This window comes from Trichoderma breve, chromosome 3 (assembly GCF_028502605.1).
Source record: "Trichoderma breve strain T069 chromosome 3, whole genome shotgun sequence".
Taxonomy (NCBI): Eukaryota; Fungi; Ascomycota; class Sordariomycetes; order Hypocreales; family Hypocreaceae; genus Trichoderma; species Trichoderma breve.
Window position 1 is genome coordinate 112,002 of NC_079234.1, and position 14,992 is coordinate 126,993.

Genomic DNA, 14,992 nt, shown 5'->3' on the forward strand with positions numbered 1-14,992 from the left:
ATATCGGGAAATAGATACCATGCGGCTGATCCCACAAATGCAGCACCGCTGTGAACACTCTGGGGAATGCCAGCCGGAAGATTGCTGCATATGCGCCTCATCTATCCCATTCGCCTTCGTAAAAAGAGCTCTTCTCCTTTCATCTCCCCTCTAGCCCCTTCAACCTCTTTCAGTGTCAAGCTGGTTGTTGCTAACGCCGTAATCGTCCTACCCCTGCCTACCGTACCACTGTCACTTCAGGAATATTTGATAAAGCTCTGAGCTCTATTGGAGCTTACGCAGGGCCGCTCTCTCTGCCCCGCCCACTAGTTGACCATTCAGACTACAGCCTTCCAGGATGGGACAAAACCCGTTAGATGTAAAACGGATTATCTCCTAGTCAGCGCTAAGAGTCTGTGCCTTACTTGATTAAGTGCTTGCATATGAGCAAGGCGAAATTTTTTTGAAACGCTCATTTAAAATAGGACTATACTCTTGCTCAATTAGGTAGGAGTTAGGCCAATATTTTGTCAGTTATGCAAGGGGTAAGCTTACACAGATGCCCATTCAAACTAATCAGCGTCAACTTCAACTAATCGATGTCAACCACCTACCCTTTTATCAAGACGTTGTAAGATACCAAAATAGGAAGATATAGAAGACATCTTATAGAGGAGTAACTGAGGAAACCATTCTTTAGAACAAATCCATATCTGACATATCTGACATATCTAACATTTCGTAACGTTACTTATTCTGCAAAATAAAGCAGTACGCCCTAAAGCAGTACGCCCTTACCAAATGCGCCGCACTCTACCAAAACTAATTGAAGCCAAAGGACCTTCTTCAAGTGTGCTGAATTATGTAGGATAGGTAGCTTCACCGAGTTGGTAACTACCAAGAGCCTTACCAAGAATGATAACGACTCAATTCTGCAGTCTCCGAAATTAACACTCTGGGGCCATCCCCCCCTTGCTAGACTAGCTCCTTGCAACGAACCTATGATTTGATGCATAGCCGCCTTCAGACAGCTAGCTGAAGACTCAAGAGCATACTGGTGTTTCACCTTTTCAAGTGGAATATGTCTACGCGCATTCTGACTTCCTGGAACGTAGGATCACGCTATATCGGTAATCTTGACACGGATAGCATGGGGTTCACAGACCTTAATTCCAAGTTAATGAGACTCAACGACAGGGGTTAAATCCCAAAAATAACAAGTGAGACATGTAACAATTGCGAGCGCGGGCACCTTAACATCACACCTACTCAGACTGGTAATGGCATCTCAGAATCACACCTACTCAAAATGGCAATGGCATCTCAGAATAACTTGGTAGGCTTGACTAGCTGGGTTCGAATGATCTATATAAGACTCAAGACATATCTACTGAAACAATGAAGATCTCTCCCATCAAGCTCATCAGCAGCCACAGACTTTCAAGGCTCTTCGCCAACTGACAATTATCCAAGTCAAACTTCAACAACTATATTTGACAATGCATCAATCACTCACCACAGTCCTGGCCCTTTGCCTGGCTTCCACCGCCATGGCTATGCCCCACAGCAACTTGTTCACTCGACAGACCTCCCCTGACGGATCTTGCGGTGGTTCCACTGGCTTTGTTTGCGCGACTGGTTTCTGCTGCTCACAGTTTGGTTTCTGCGGTACCGGCCCCGATTTCTGTGGCAGCAGCGGAGGTGGTGGCAGCACCGGCACCTGCTCATGGGAAGGCCACTGCGCTGGTGCTTCATGCAGCACTGAAAACGACTGCTCTGATGACTTGACCTGCAACAACGGTGTCTGCGGCACTGCTGGAAGCGGCGGTAGCACTCCTCCTCCTCCTCCTCCTCCCACCGGTGGCGGCGGCGGCATCACCTGTACCTCCAAGGTATCCTACAGCGGTGATGGCTCAACCGGTGCTGGCTGGCCTGCTCAGAGTGCCTGGGCCAGCTTCGACAACTTGTGGAATGCCAACGTCAACGCCATTAACGGCGCGTGCCAGAACAACGGCTGGGGCGTTCCAAACAACTCTCCCACTGAGACTTCGCAAATCCAGGCCGCTATCCTCAGCATCTCAGCCTCAACTGGTGTCGATTCGCGCTATGTCTTGGCAACGGTCATGCAGGAGAGCAAGGGATGTGTCCGTGTTCCCACCACTCAAGGATTCTGGGCCAACCCTGGTTTGATGCAGGACGCCAACGGCACACACACCTGCTGGATCAGCCCGGGCAACGGCATCAACCCCTGCCCCCAAAGCCAGATCCAAGGCATGATCCAGGATGGCACTGGCGGCACTGCATCCGGCTCTGGTCTGCAGCAGCTTCTGGCCAGTCTGAGGACTACTGGAGCCCAGCAAGTCTACCAGGCTGCTCGTCTTTACAACTCAGGTAGCATCCCCTCCAACGGAGACTTGAGCGGACCTGGTGCTACTCCTTCGTACTCCTCGGACATTGCCAACCGTCTGCTTGGCTGTGTTTTCTAATCGAGCAGTATCATACTATCTTGATGAAGACAAGGTAGTGGTAGAGCAGAAAATATGTTAAGGAGATGTTTCTTTTCAGGACATGTATATATTTTGGACATGTATATATTTTGGAGATGCATTTGTTTTGGAGGTGTATATATGATGAAGATGTATATATTTTGGAGACGTATATATGATGCAGATGTATATAGCAAAAGGACGCATTGTATATGACTTTCGTTGAAAAACTTTGTGAAGTCTTCATTAACTTTCGGTTGCACTACTGTATCAAAGTAATTTTAAATTATATACCAGCTGCTCATGCTGGGCAACCTTTCGTTGCGAGTTGCATTCAAAATGTAAAATTGTGTTAATAAAAGGTCTCAGTTATCTATTACTAAGTCGGTTGCAGGACCACTTATATTTATATACCTTACAATCTTTGAGATCCACAGACATAAATCGTCCGGGGATACCCTGCAGTCAACAATTATAGCCGTTCATTCTGACGAACTTTTGTGCTTCGAATATACTTAAATGAGTAACTAGTCTAAAATCTACGGTTGCCAGTTTCACTATCCTAGAAACGATGATTCTCCCGTTTTGGAATGCTGGTTCATGCTACTGCAATATTTCCGCCCGCTATGTGGAAAATGGCCATAAAGCTTTAAATTTATGTAGCATTCAAATTGGTGGCCACAACGAGCAATATAGTCTCACGACTATGAAAAAGAGGCTTCAAATTATATATTACTTATGTTATATCTGTGGAAGATTTTTTCCTTTGCGAAGATAGCTATAATATTAGTTACATCAATACTCCCATCATTGGAGTTGCACACTTTGTAGATACGGAGAGACGTCACGTGAAATTGACGCGGTGGCTCACGTCAGCCATTTCCTCCATAGCTACGGAGTATCCGCAGCGCATTCTCGTCAACCAACATTTTGTCGTATCTCTCATCTTTACGCGTCACAGCGACGGAGCTTAGGCACTTGTAACAGTCACTAGACAAGGGGAATACCAATATTGAGACGCAGCTGATACGTCCATTTTACGCTATAGCGTCCTAATATCTCAAAAAAACACCCTTGTCATCCTTTGCACTAACACCATGCCGCCAGAGAGCCCAGAGGCACTGCAACAGGCTGTGAGCTCATTGAAGCGTAAAAAGAAGCCCGTTCGCCGTGATATGGAGAAGAGACGTCAACAAAATGTCCAAGCTCAAAAGAAGTATCGTGAGTGCCCCTCTTCCGTACTTAATGTACCAATATTGTGAATCCGTGAATGGCAATTACAAGGGTAACTAACAGATGAAACGATGTGTAATAATTTAGGAGAAAAACAACGTCAGCGACTGGAGACTCTCAAGGCAATCGCCGCATCTGCTGGACAGAACCATGCAAATGAAATACCGTGTTCGCAAACAAGTCCGTCCGAAGTGACGATGCAAAGAGACAACAGCAGCTCAATAGATCATGGTATTTCGACGTCATCTGCATCCCATCAAGGATCCTCGACAGAACGCCCACCACTCGATTCACAGCCTGAAAGAAACTCATTATCCCAAAGTACGGGGGACTCTCACCCAGCATTTAACTCTTTCGTCGTTCCAAAACAATCTCAACCCACCATCTCACAGCCAAACGACAATCCCTCACCTTTTGGTAACGGAAAAATCCACTCCATCTCGAGTCCACCCGCTTCGACGCCTGGAGAATGGCTACTCCAGACTTCACCATCCAATACTACGCATTCCAATCCTCCTTCACCAACATGGGACTCATGCACGCATGTCAGCTCTTCATTCCTCATACGTGACAAAACCAGGCAAACGTTTAGCCCATATTGGACTACAACAATTGAATGCGGCTGCTCAATACCACACGTACAACTACGTTCGAGAGACCCCTTTTCCCACAGCGATACGCATATTATCAGCTTCGGCGCTGATGGAATGGCCACGGATTCATGCACGAGCAGCAGTATCCACATTGAGCGAGTATGCATCGCTGCGGCGCTGTACACACTCGTGAAGTATATGGGCATTGGGGAGGAGACTTTCTGTGCGGATGACTCGCTCTCGCCTTTCTACCGGCCGAGCTTAGAATTTGCTGATGATGCCACCCGGAATCGGACAATTGGTATGGTCCAACAAATGTACAAGACCTTGAAGCCAGACTTGAGACCAAGTGCGGAGCAGATCCTGATAAAGCATCATCCCTATATTGACATTCTGCCCTTCCCGACATTGCGGAGGAATCTTATTATGCATCAGAAAGAAATCGACGAAGACGAATTTTTGAACGATACACTGATTGGTCTGATATGTTGGGGTGGCGTGGGCAAGGCAAGGAATGATACAGATAATGTGATGGGGCATACGGCTGCGGAAACGGCGTGGGATGCGCGCAGTTGGGAGGCCAAGGCGTGGTTCCTAAAGAAGTACTGGTGTCTGCTTGGCGGGGAAGATGGTGAGCTTGTCAGGCAGAGTGAGTGGTGGCGGAGTGTTAGGGGAGAGGAACTCAAGTTAGATCTAGTTGACTTGAAAAGTTGACTTGCAGAAGGACCTGGAATTGAGTGTCGATTTTGTAGAGAAAAGCAAATCTGAACGCAACACGATCTCACTCTGGTGCAGAGTTTTAGGAAACCTCCCAATTGCACACCGAGAGCAAGACCTCCATTCTGTCCATGATCTGAATCAAGACCAGCGCCTGTTTACATCAAATAACGCAACCATCACTTTTGACAAAGCCAATTCAAGAATGACATTCACCTCACTCTTTCCACTCGTCTCTACCCAGCCTTACAATATCCGATTGTTCTAACACCCAAAACTTCGCAGGAGCTTTCCCCTCTTCCACCATTCTCATAGCAGCCACCGCGGCTCTCCCGATAATCGTTTGATCTTGCGCTACAGAAACTCATCAGTCTTGGTCCTCCCAGTTCAGAATGCCAAATGAACAAAGACAGGATAAAGTTGCTCATACCCCACTTGTCCTGGAATCCCTGTCCAAGTTTCTTCATCCCATGAAAGATATCCTCCAGCCACTTATTCTTTGGGGTTTCTCTTCCCAGAATCATTCCTGGTCTCAAGATTATGACATTCTCAAAGTCCAATTCCTTTATATGTTTCTCAACACCCCTCTTCATTCTGGCATAAGGTGTCAGGGCAAATGGGCTCAGCGCCCCGCTTGTCCCTGCGCTCGAACAGTAGACATACGTCTTAACACCTCCTGCTTTCGCCGCTTTTGCATTTTCTACACATAAATCGTGGTCGATTGCCCATTGCGCAGCGACAGAGCCTGCGCTGCCGATCGTGGTGCCGACGGCATTGAAGACCACTGAGGGGACCAAAGGCAGCGTGGCGATTAAAGGACCCCATTTGGCGGTGTCGGTTTCGATGATGGATTGAAGTTTGGAATCTTGTGTTGGCGGAGCGCGACGGGAGATAGTTGTGACGGACGTGCAAGCAGCAGAGGAGAGGAGGGTAGCGAGGATTTGGGAGCCCACTGCGCCAGTGGAACCAAAGATCAGGGCCGTTGTCATAATGATGTGGATATTAAGTGATATATAATGAGAGGCATTGGGGAGGAAGATTGAAACTTTTTAGGGTTATAAACAATCTTTAAATAGCCCACCGTAAAAGTGGCTGACGTTAAGTTATGTTGCTCCTGTATAAAAGAAATTGCCTACGGAGTAGCTACACGGTCTTTAATTATCCCGTCACGGCTGATAAGCCAACAGGGCGCAACATTTATAGCCGCAATTATTATTATAACTGTCTATTAACAATACAGACGGTTAATCTTAGGCGATCAATGTTAGACACATTTAACAAGTTACAAGCAGTCGTTATTATACGTCACTGTTGGACCATAACCGTTGATACTCTCAAGCTGCACCTCCACTAGCAATAGCCGCTGTATTCAACTTGTTCCATCGCTGGAACAATATAATGGTAATAAAAGCAATCCCTGACGACGCAATGCCAATCACAAACGCGACTTTGAGACCCTGCATATAGGCTACCAATATCCCAGGAATTTGGTCCTCCGAAAACACTTTTCGCAAATCCGTCGCGCCGGTGCTCACCACGAGGGCTGGGTTGACTCCTGGTGCTGTCTTGGGAAGATTGTTGATCATGACGTTAACAAAACCAGCTTGGGCAGCAGAAACCATCCCTGCGCCGCCAAGTGTCTGGAGGAACAGCAGCATGGCTGTCACTTCTGCGAGATCTGTGGCCGGCGCTGTAGCTTGTACCGTGATAATGGGGATCTGGGACGCGATACCCCAGCCGACACCGCCGATGGTCTGGTAACCGATCCACTTGCCCTCAGAGGTACCAATATCCAAAGTGTAAAGCAAACCTGTACATATCGTCGACAGGGCAGTCCCGGCGACGATAATCGGCGCCGCAATACCAGTGGCAGAGATGTAAGCACCGCTGCAAAGCATGGAGATGACAACAGCGACAATGAGTGGCAGGTTTCTAACTCCACTGGACTGGGCACTCGTATTGTCGATGCTCTGGAAGTATATTGGTAGGTAATACAGGACCAAGTAGTACGCGCCAGAGTAGAAGAATGAAAAGACCGACTCGACGATGTAAACTCTCTGCTTGGCAAGGCGGAACGAAAACATAGCTGTGTCTTTCTGGAACCACTCCCATAGTATAAATGATCCCACTAATACCGCACCGCCAACCAAGAGGCCTATCTCGTGTGCAGAGTCCCAGGGAAACTTGGTACCACCGTCCTGTACGGCGAGGAGATAGCATACCACGAAGGCGATCACAAGAGCGGCGCCTACGGGGTCCATATGGAGGAGCTTCTCGCGCAGGGTTGCCGCCTGTGGCTTTGCAGTTCTGGGGGCCTTGAAGAAGACCAGAATGATGAAGGCGGATATTGCTCCAATGGGCAAGTTGATGTAGAAGCACCAGCGCCATGATACTTTATCTGAGAATGCGCCTCCAATCAGGGGCCCAACAGCTGCCGCAACGCCGTAGCTCGTTCCAACGATCCCAGTGAACATGGGCCGGCTCTTTGGCGACGCAGAGAATCCGATGATGGTATATGAACCGGAGCCAATGCCTGCAGCTCCCACGCCCGCAAACGCACGCCCGACGATGAGGGCAGTGCTGCTAGGCGCAACAGCACAGATCAAAGATCCAAGCTCAAAAATGAATATGGCGATGAGGTAGCTGGTTTTCAGTGGAAAGTATTTATAGATTTTGCCCCAGGCGCTCTGAAAGCCACCCATAGTCATGAAGAAGGCCGAGCTGTACCAGGCAATATCCGAGAGCCCGTTGAACTGGTCGGTGATTTTGGGAATTGCGGTCGCGACAATTGTCAGGTCGAGGGAGACGAGAAAGATGGCGAGTGCAAGCGCAGTGATGATGGCGACGAGTCGAGAACCCGTGGGATATTCTGAGTTATCAATCTCCACGTCTTGCGAGGTCGGAAATTCCACGCTTGAGTCCATCTCTTTATCGCTGATCCTTCGGTCATTAGAGTCCTTCTCGTCGATAGTACTTGCTACTGCCAATGAAGCATGTCTTTGCTCTGGGGCGACGTCGCCCTTTGAATCGAGAGACGCCATGTGGGTTAATGTACGTATTGGCTGTCTAGCTCTAGTAAATGCAGCTTGGCGAAGAGAGGTTATCTTTATTTCATGAAGATTTAGAGGCAAAGACTCCAAGTAGAGACAGCAGGAAACGCAGGTATTAATGACACAAAAGCCAAGAGCATAGGCTTCCCCTACAGTATGCTACCCGCCTCCGTTGGCTGAGTGTGTATTAATGGCTGACGAGGGACACATACGCCGCAGGACGCATCTTTGTACTCGCAAATGGCTTCATCAGCCATTTTCATCATGGCTCTCTCAGCCTGCATTATTTCGAACGTGTCGTTGATATCAGCCATTCGTCGCATGACTCCCTCAGTCGGCATTATGTCTAGCATGTGGCTGATATTAGCCAAAAACCCGTAAACTGTACGAAGTTCATGCGGACAAGCTAACGGGCCGACGGGCTAACAGCGAGTGGCTGGCGCTCGGGAGGATCCGATAAGCAGTGCCGTAATTGCTCTCTTCTCCTGTGGAGGCCCTAGGTGCTGAGAGAATCAACATCAGCCGCTTTAGAAATAACTCCTGATCGCAAATGCCAAGTCGGAGAGTGCTCGAAGTGGCTCAGCACCCATTGAATCTTCAGTGCAGGTGCGGCAATTCGCCGAAAGAGATCATGTTTTTCTTGGACTGAATGCTTTCCATCTGCGGCCTGCTGCCGTCACTCATAGTGTGCATGATGCGAAGTGGCTGACGAGTAATGACTATGAGCCAAAGTCTGAGAAACCGAGGCATAGATGGTTATCGCAGTCGTATTTAAGTGGGATTATGGGCAATTTTGGTTCAGTCTCTCCAAGTAAGTAGATTTGAGCGGGTTTGGTCGGGGTTCGACTATTGTGTTCAAGCTGAGCGCGTTGTAGGTGCGTCTAGCGCCGCGATAATGCCCGCTGGTAAGCCGGCCGGCATCTGCCCGTTAGGCTGACGTTTCCGAAAACATTACGGAGTAGTAATTCATGGCATTCGAGCCAGCGATTTGCACCAAAGAAACTCCTTTGGTTTGTTACGGTTTATATCTTCTTTTACATATTATCATTCAAAGTCTTGTAACAAAACAGTGAAAACGTCTATTCTATTCTATTTGCTTTTTTATCTATAAATCAACTTTTATGAGACCTAGTTTTCAGCTTCTGCGCTCGCTAAAAATTCATTGCTAAACGGATAATCGAGATAACCGGTTGGATTCTTAGGGGTATAGAACGTGCTTCGTTCATATTGATTAAGCGGCAACTCATTCTTGATTCGGAAAACAAGGTCTGGATTTGCCACAAAGTGCCTGCCAAACATCACCATAATATCTCTCCTGGAGTATACCTCATCGATCGCTTTCAGAACGTTGTCCGGCCTATATCCTCCGGCCAGAAGAATTGGCTTATCCCAGAGGTCAAACGCGAAATCAAGGTTGTCGTCAATAGGGTGTTCCTGGTCAAAGTTGTTGACAACTCGGGGCTCTATCAGGTGAATATAAGCCAGACCCAAGTCCTTCGCTTTGCTGATCAAGTTCGAGAATTGAGGCACCGGGTCTTTCATGCGCATGCCCTGGAACGTGCTCCAGGGACTCAGGCGAATTCCGAGACGTTCGCTCCCGATGGTATCGCCGACAGCTTTCATCACTTCGTAGGCAAAGCGGGATCGGTTCTCAGTGCTGCCGCCGTACCTATCTGTACGGGTATTGCTCACGTCCTGAGTAAAGCTATCGAGAAGGTAGCCGTTGCCAGCGTGAAGCTCAACACCGTCGAAACCAGCACGAATGGCATTCTTCGCTGCCGTTGCAAAGTCACGCACAATCTCTTCGATCTCATCGGTAGTGAGAGCCCTTGGTACAGGAGCTCCCTCCTCATGAGGGATCGCGCTCGCAGATACAATCTCTATGCCTTCTTTTTTGGCAATCTCTGGAACGGCGGCTCGGCCGATGTGAAAGAGTTGACAGATGATGAAGCTCCCGTTGCGATGCACTTCGTCAGTGATAGCCCTCCAAGCTACCACCTGATCCTCACGCCAGATGCCTGGTGCGTTGGGATAGCCGCCACTACCGTGCGAAATAAGGCCAGCCTCCGTTATAATTAGAGTTCCCGGTACCCGAGACCGTTGACTATAGTATTCCTTCATCATTGGCGTCGCGGTATGGTCGTCAGTGCCTCGAAAGCGAGACAGGGCCGGCATGCCAATCCGATGTTTGACCTCGACTCCGGCAATTTTCAAAGGTTTCCATAGCCGTGATTGAGCCATTGTGCGAAATGTGTTTGTTTGCTGACCCGTGCGATCGTGGATGGTTATAATGAAAGATGTTATGTTATAGAAAGTAAGATGAGCCTGCCTTACGATGTAGCTTTGATAGCGACAAGCAGCTTGTTGATGATGAGATGTGTGCCATACCTTGATCTACTTATATACTTGCTCTTTGGATGGCAGGACAGATCATTGAAGGTGGCTAAGTTTTACAACTCCTTGAAGGTTTTGCCCATTCAATAATCGAGATACTTCCCAAAACAGCGATGGCGTTAAACTCAGAGTGAAGTTTGGCTACCATTGGTCAGTCGATTAACCGGTTTACTTAAGCAACCAAACTTACAAATCAACAAGCAGCCACTAATCGTGGATCACATCACTCGTAATATCGTTGATTTAACTATCAATACAGCTGTCGATTGATAATTGAGCTTCCTAAATATTCTCGAACATGCCGTGGCCATCCGTCGCACCAACTCGCACGTTAGTGGACTACACCATCATTATAGTGCTTCCCGCCCTGGAATCTAAAACTGCATAGTTCATCATTGGAGTGGGGGGTCATTGAGTAGGATCAATGCTAGGGTGAATCTCTTCCCAAAACTCCTCCACCTGAGCACGATAGGCCTTTTCCGACCAAATAAACTGGCTCATGATTGCCACAAGTTCCTCCAAAGAGCTATACCTTCCTGTAAATCGAGAGTCATGGTTCTCTTGCAGAAGAGCCTTATAGTCATCATGAACTGATCCTTTTGGTGAAAAAGAACCGCCCATGTGTAACATCCAGATAAGCAGGTCAATCTGATCGTCCCAAAACGGGTCACCGTTGGACTCTTGTAACTTGCGAAGTAAATGCAACGAAACATGAGACTATGTTACCAATGTCAGTACGAATAGAGTGAGAGTAGGTCAATGTGAGCAAGAATTGAACATCAACGTTGTAGGTCAAAATCACCGTGAAGTTGTTATACATACAGGCATTACAGAGTGGCGCCACACCTTGCAGCAAAGCATGCAGGCACTGAGATAGGCGGCTAAATAGCACGCCTCCATATATGGTGAGAGCTTTGGTAGATCTACGAGTCTGGACCCGATTGAAGCCTGCTGATTGTCTACACGGAGCATCTCCACAGGGTTCTGGCAAGAATATCCGGGGAGATCCTGGACGCATTGCAATGCGTGTATATCTCTCAGAACCTCAACGTAATCGTTTGTAAACAAGTGGATTCTCTTCTCAAATCCAGGAGCCAAAACGAAAAAATCCGCAGCAAAGGGATCTCGTTTCCACTGGAGCTCAGCGAATGTCGTGTGATCTATTATACGGTCGGATCCGGTCATAATGGATGAGTTCAGATCTTGCCTATTCGATTTGACGAAAAGAAATCAGTTATAAGCCATAGCCCATTCGGCCCTCAACCTGGAGATACTTGGGCTATGAGGGTATCTCACCAAAAGATAGCCCGCTTGATTCCGTCGGTTAGATAAATGGTTCTTGATTGACCCAATTCAAGCAGCTGGCGGATAGCGCCCATATGTAGCTGAACTTGCCATCGCATGCCTAGGCGAGCCTATAGGTAAACCTATCAGTCAGCACGAGTTATTGTTTTAAGCTTCCAATCGAAACAACAAGGGCTCGGAGATTTATTACCTCGACTCCAGCAAGGAGCAAGATGGCGCCCAGAGTTGGCAGCGAGAGCGCTGCTTCCGGCGAGTTCATTCTCTCGCGAATGGTGCTCATAGCTTGAGCTTGGTAGTCGAGACACTCTTGGTCTACATTACCGCCAGTCACCGCAAACGCAAATGTTAGCTTCACGGCGTTCAGGAGAGCCGGGTCGTCAAGGTCTGTGCGGAAAACGGAGCCGAAGTCTTGGAAGACAACCGGATCTGCGACGCTAAAGACGGGCTCGGCAGCATGTCGAGCAGCGGCTGTGGAAGTTCTGTGAGCCCCATACCACAAATATTCACCGTCAAGCATAACTTACTGTGACTAAGCAAGGCCCTCAGTCGCGGAGAGTCTCCCATAATGCTCTCGAAGGGGCCGTAGGCAGATGCAGGGGCGAATATGGACCATGGGACCAGCATTTGGCCAGATGCACCAATACCACTGCCCAGAGTCCCCTCCTGAGGCCTCCGTTTACTACGTAGAGCCTGCTTCACAGCATGTGACCTGGCTACACGCCTCTTCTCCCGGTCTTTTGTATCCTCTGGATTCTGTATAGATATGAATTGGAAACCTGTCTCTGTCCACGACGTTAGCTTCTCGCGCCGGCAACGACCCCAAACAAAATACACTTGAGTCACCTTTGTGAGGATCACTGTCCATGGCGCAAAACTCGATGCTAACGTTGTCGGTGGCGGTGGCCTTGGAGTACCAGTATATTTACTTATGTTGATAGTGACAGTAGTTTGGATTTGTTTCCCTTACTATCTACCTAGGATGTTCTGTTCAGAAGTCGCTGACTCATCTACTATCTAGAGGCCTGAGGACAATGGGTGTACGGGGATCCCGGGCACTTCTTGTCTTTGCAGTTTAGACTAGAGTATTGCTAAGCCGGGAGCTAAATAAGGGTCTTTAGACTGACCGAGGGAAAATTTAAAAAAACAAATTGAGAAAAAAACAACACGGTGCACAGTCCAAGTTGCACAGTTGTGAACGACACTATACCATAGCCCTCCAAAACGTATTCTTGGACAATGCAAGCTGGGTAGGCCTGCAAAATTTAGTCCGGACGTGTATAAGAAGTTGATTTCTAAAAGCTCAGTTTATTTCACAAGACAACCTCATCGGCGCTTCCATCCGCTCTTGTTGACCCCATTGTGTTGTAGGCCGAGAGATGTGGCTCAACTACGCCACCCAGACGCCTGCTTACTTCAATGAACCAGGCTCACTAATGCCCAAGTGTTATTGATCTGCTGACACGCTGCCGCAAGACAACAACAGCAAGAAGGCGTCATTCGTTGCCGTTCCAGGGCTGCCTGGCTGACTTTGTTAAGAATGGCCGGAAATGAATTGCTTTGACTGCTCTATCGTCAACCTCTGGGGCTCCGCTATTGGCTGAAAAGAAGATAGAATGGAAACTTAGTTCTTCTTGAAGACATTCATCATACACTTTAATGGGCTGGCCGCCCGAGCATGAGCCAATGACATACGTCGACTCCTAACACACGCCGTTCTTCTGGTGAACCTCACACAATTCGAAATAGTAATCTCTCCTCTTCGTGGTGTCATAGTCAAGAGAGTTATTCCTCATATGATCTCAGTCGTATTACAGCAATGAACAAGAGAACCTTATCCCTAAGAGCGATATGGGAATTACATAACCGATGAAAAAGGCGGGATTGACATAAGTAATCTGGTGGAGTAAATTGTTGGTATGAGCATGTTGCAGATGATACGAGGCCTTCGCCGAAATAGGTAAAATCTTCAAACAAGATAGGCAAAAGCTCCAGACTCTCTTGACCAGGGGCCACATTACGAATCTCACTTGCTGCTGTAGTTAAGTTGAAAGCCTGACCAATCAGGGACCTAAGTTGGCTCCATCGAGTCAGTGATTGAAGAAGTTTTGCAGATTAGCGCTTCCATGGCATCTCAAATTAGCCTAGGTAGGTGTCAAAAGATCCATCAAATGCGTAACTCCATCCAACCCTGCCTGCATGACAGTTTGCTGCCAGCTGAAGTGTTTAATCCACAAATCCGAATTTGTCCCACACTCCGGCTCTTTTCAGTTTAGAAATGCGCCATCTTTGATACCGGGGGCGTCGCTCCCTCTAGCATATACTTCACTAAGGTGTGCCTGGTTACTAGGCATAGGCTGATGCTACCCAAGCAAGGCGGGATGAAAGGAGACGGCATCATTGACTGGAAGCGTTGCTAGCTAGGACTAATTAGATGCCACTACATGTCTTCCGTACGAAGCAGGGCAACGTACTAAAGAAGCTAAGAGCTGAGGGGGAATGACTATGTGTGCCACTAGAAGATGATAAGTATCTCAACAATGATCGCGAACAACTTCAACCACCTGACTGGTTTGCCGCCATCTCTACCACAGGCCGGACACTGCGAGATAATTTGTTTCTCGAGCCTCGAGGGCAATGACCTGTCTCATTTGTCACTAATTCTAACAAATAGCTCATAATAGGGTGGCTAGAGGTTGACGGTGGCACTATGGTAATTAACAGAGGGGCTGGCCGGGTTGCTGCCAGGTTAGTCGAGATTCATCTAACTAAAACAATATTTATGACCGTGAGTGGTAGCAATGCGCGATTATGAACTGAACAGCCTCCTGGAGGGGGTAAACCTGCGGTCATTGATAGAGTGTCTTCGTGACAACGTATGGGGAGGCATCGGTGCAACATCGCGATTCAATTCTATCTATTCATCTTCTTGTAAAGGCGTTGTGATGAGTGCGATGGAAAGGCACAGAGAACAACTCAGGCCGATTATCATGACGAGATTTTGCTTGGCAATCTCAACAGGTAGTAGCCAAAAGCCTTCCGTTAACAGGGTACAATAGACTGCTTAAGCTCATTCTTGTGTTTTGACCCCGAACTTTCTAGCAAGGTCATCTAATTCTCTCTGATTGCTAAAACGCGCATGCAATGGCTGTTTATTGTTGAGTTTGGCATTAATGTTTTCCCATACCTGATGAAGGTCAGGGCGGTCCTTTGCCCCTCCTAAATTCATCTATCGTAG

General features: G+C 47.9%; 6 protein-coding genes across 6 annotated transcripts; 2 read left to right on the top strand and 4 right to left on the bottom strand.

Moving 5' to 3' along the window:
* Positions 1-1,478: 1,478 nt before the first annotated feature.
* T069G_04454 (uncharacterized protein) lies at positions 1,479-2,465 on the top strand (the record flags this gene model as incomplete). Its single annotated transcript, XM_056171664.1, has 2 exons — positions 1,479-2,123; positions 2,175-2,465. 2 exons carry the CDS (start codon positions 1,479-1,481, stop codon positions 2,463-2,465), a joined length of 936 nt encoding a protein of 311 aa, XP_056028522.1.
* A 1,097-nt stretch (positions 2,466-3,562) lies between these two features.
* On the top strand, positions 3,563-5,005 carry T069G_04455 (uncharacterized protein; the record flags this gene model as incomplete). Its single annotated transcript, XM_056171665.1, has 4 exons — positions 3,563-3,686; positions 3,786-3,866; positions 4,291-4,336; positions 4,432-5,005. 4 exons carry the CDS (start codon positions 3,563-3,565, stop codon positions 5,003-5,005), a joined length of 825 nt encoding a protein of 274 aa, XP_056028523.1.
* A 220-nt stretch (positions 5,006-5,225) lies between these two features.
* On the bottom strand, positions 5,226-5,997 carry T069G_04456 (NAD(P)H-binding domain-containing protein; the record flags this gene model as incomplete). Its single annotated transcript, XM_056171666.1, has 2 exons — positions 5,226-5,362; positions 5,439-5,997. 2 exons carry the CDS (start codon positions 5,995-5,997, stop codon positions 5,226-5,228), a joined length of 696 nt encoding a protein of 231 aa, XP_056028524.1.
* Positions 5,998-6,342: 345 nt separating this feature from the next.
* On the bottom strand, positions 6,343-8,049 carry T069G_04457 (major facilitator superfamily domain-containing protein; the record flags this gene model as incomplete). Its single annotated transcript, XM_056171667.1, has 1 exon — positions 6,343-8,049. One exon carries the CDS (start codon positions 8,047-8,049, stop codon positions 6,343-6,345), a length of 1,707 nt encoding a protein of 568 aa, XP_056028525.1.
* Positions 8,050-9,186: 1,137 nt separating this feature from the next.
* Positions 9,187-10,299, bottom strand: T069G_04458 (NADH:flavin oxidoreductase / NADH oxidase family domain-containing protein; the record flags this gene model as incomplete). The annotated part of the gene is made up of 1 exon (XM_056171668.1): positions 9,187-10,299. One exon carries the CDS (start codon positions 10,297-10,299, stop codon positions 9,187-9,189), a length of 1,113 nt encoding a protein of 370 aa, XP_056028526.1.
* Positions 10,300-10,860: 561 nt separating this feature from the next.
* T069G_04459 (uncharacterized protein) lies at positions 10,861-12,622 on the bottom strand (the record flags this gene model as incomplete). The annotated part of the gene is made up of 6 exons (XM_056171669.1): positions 10,861-11,169; positions 11,275-11,659; positions 11,749-11,867; positions 11,948-12,141; positions 12,282-12,539; positions 12,601-12,622. The coding sequence occupies 6 exons, from the start codon at positions 12,620-12,622 to the stop codon at positions 10,861-10,863; spliced, it is 1,287 nt and encodes a 428-aa protein (XP_056028527.1).
* Positions 12,623-14,992: the final 2,370 nt, after the last annotated feature.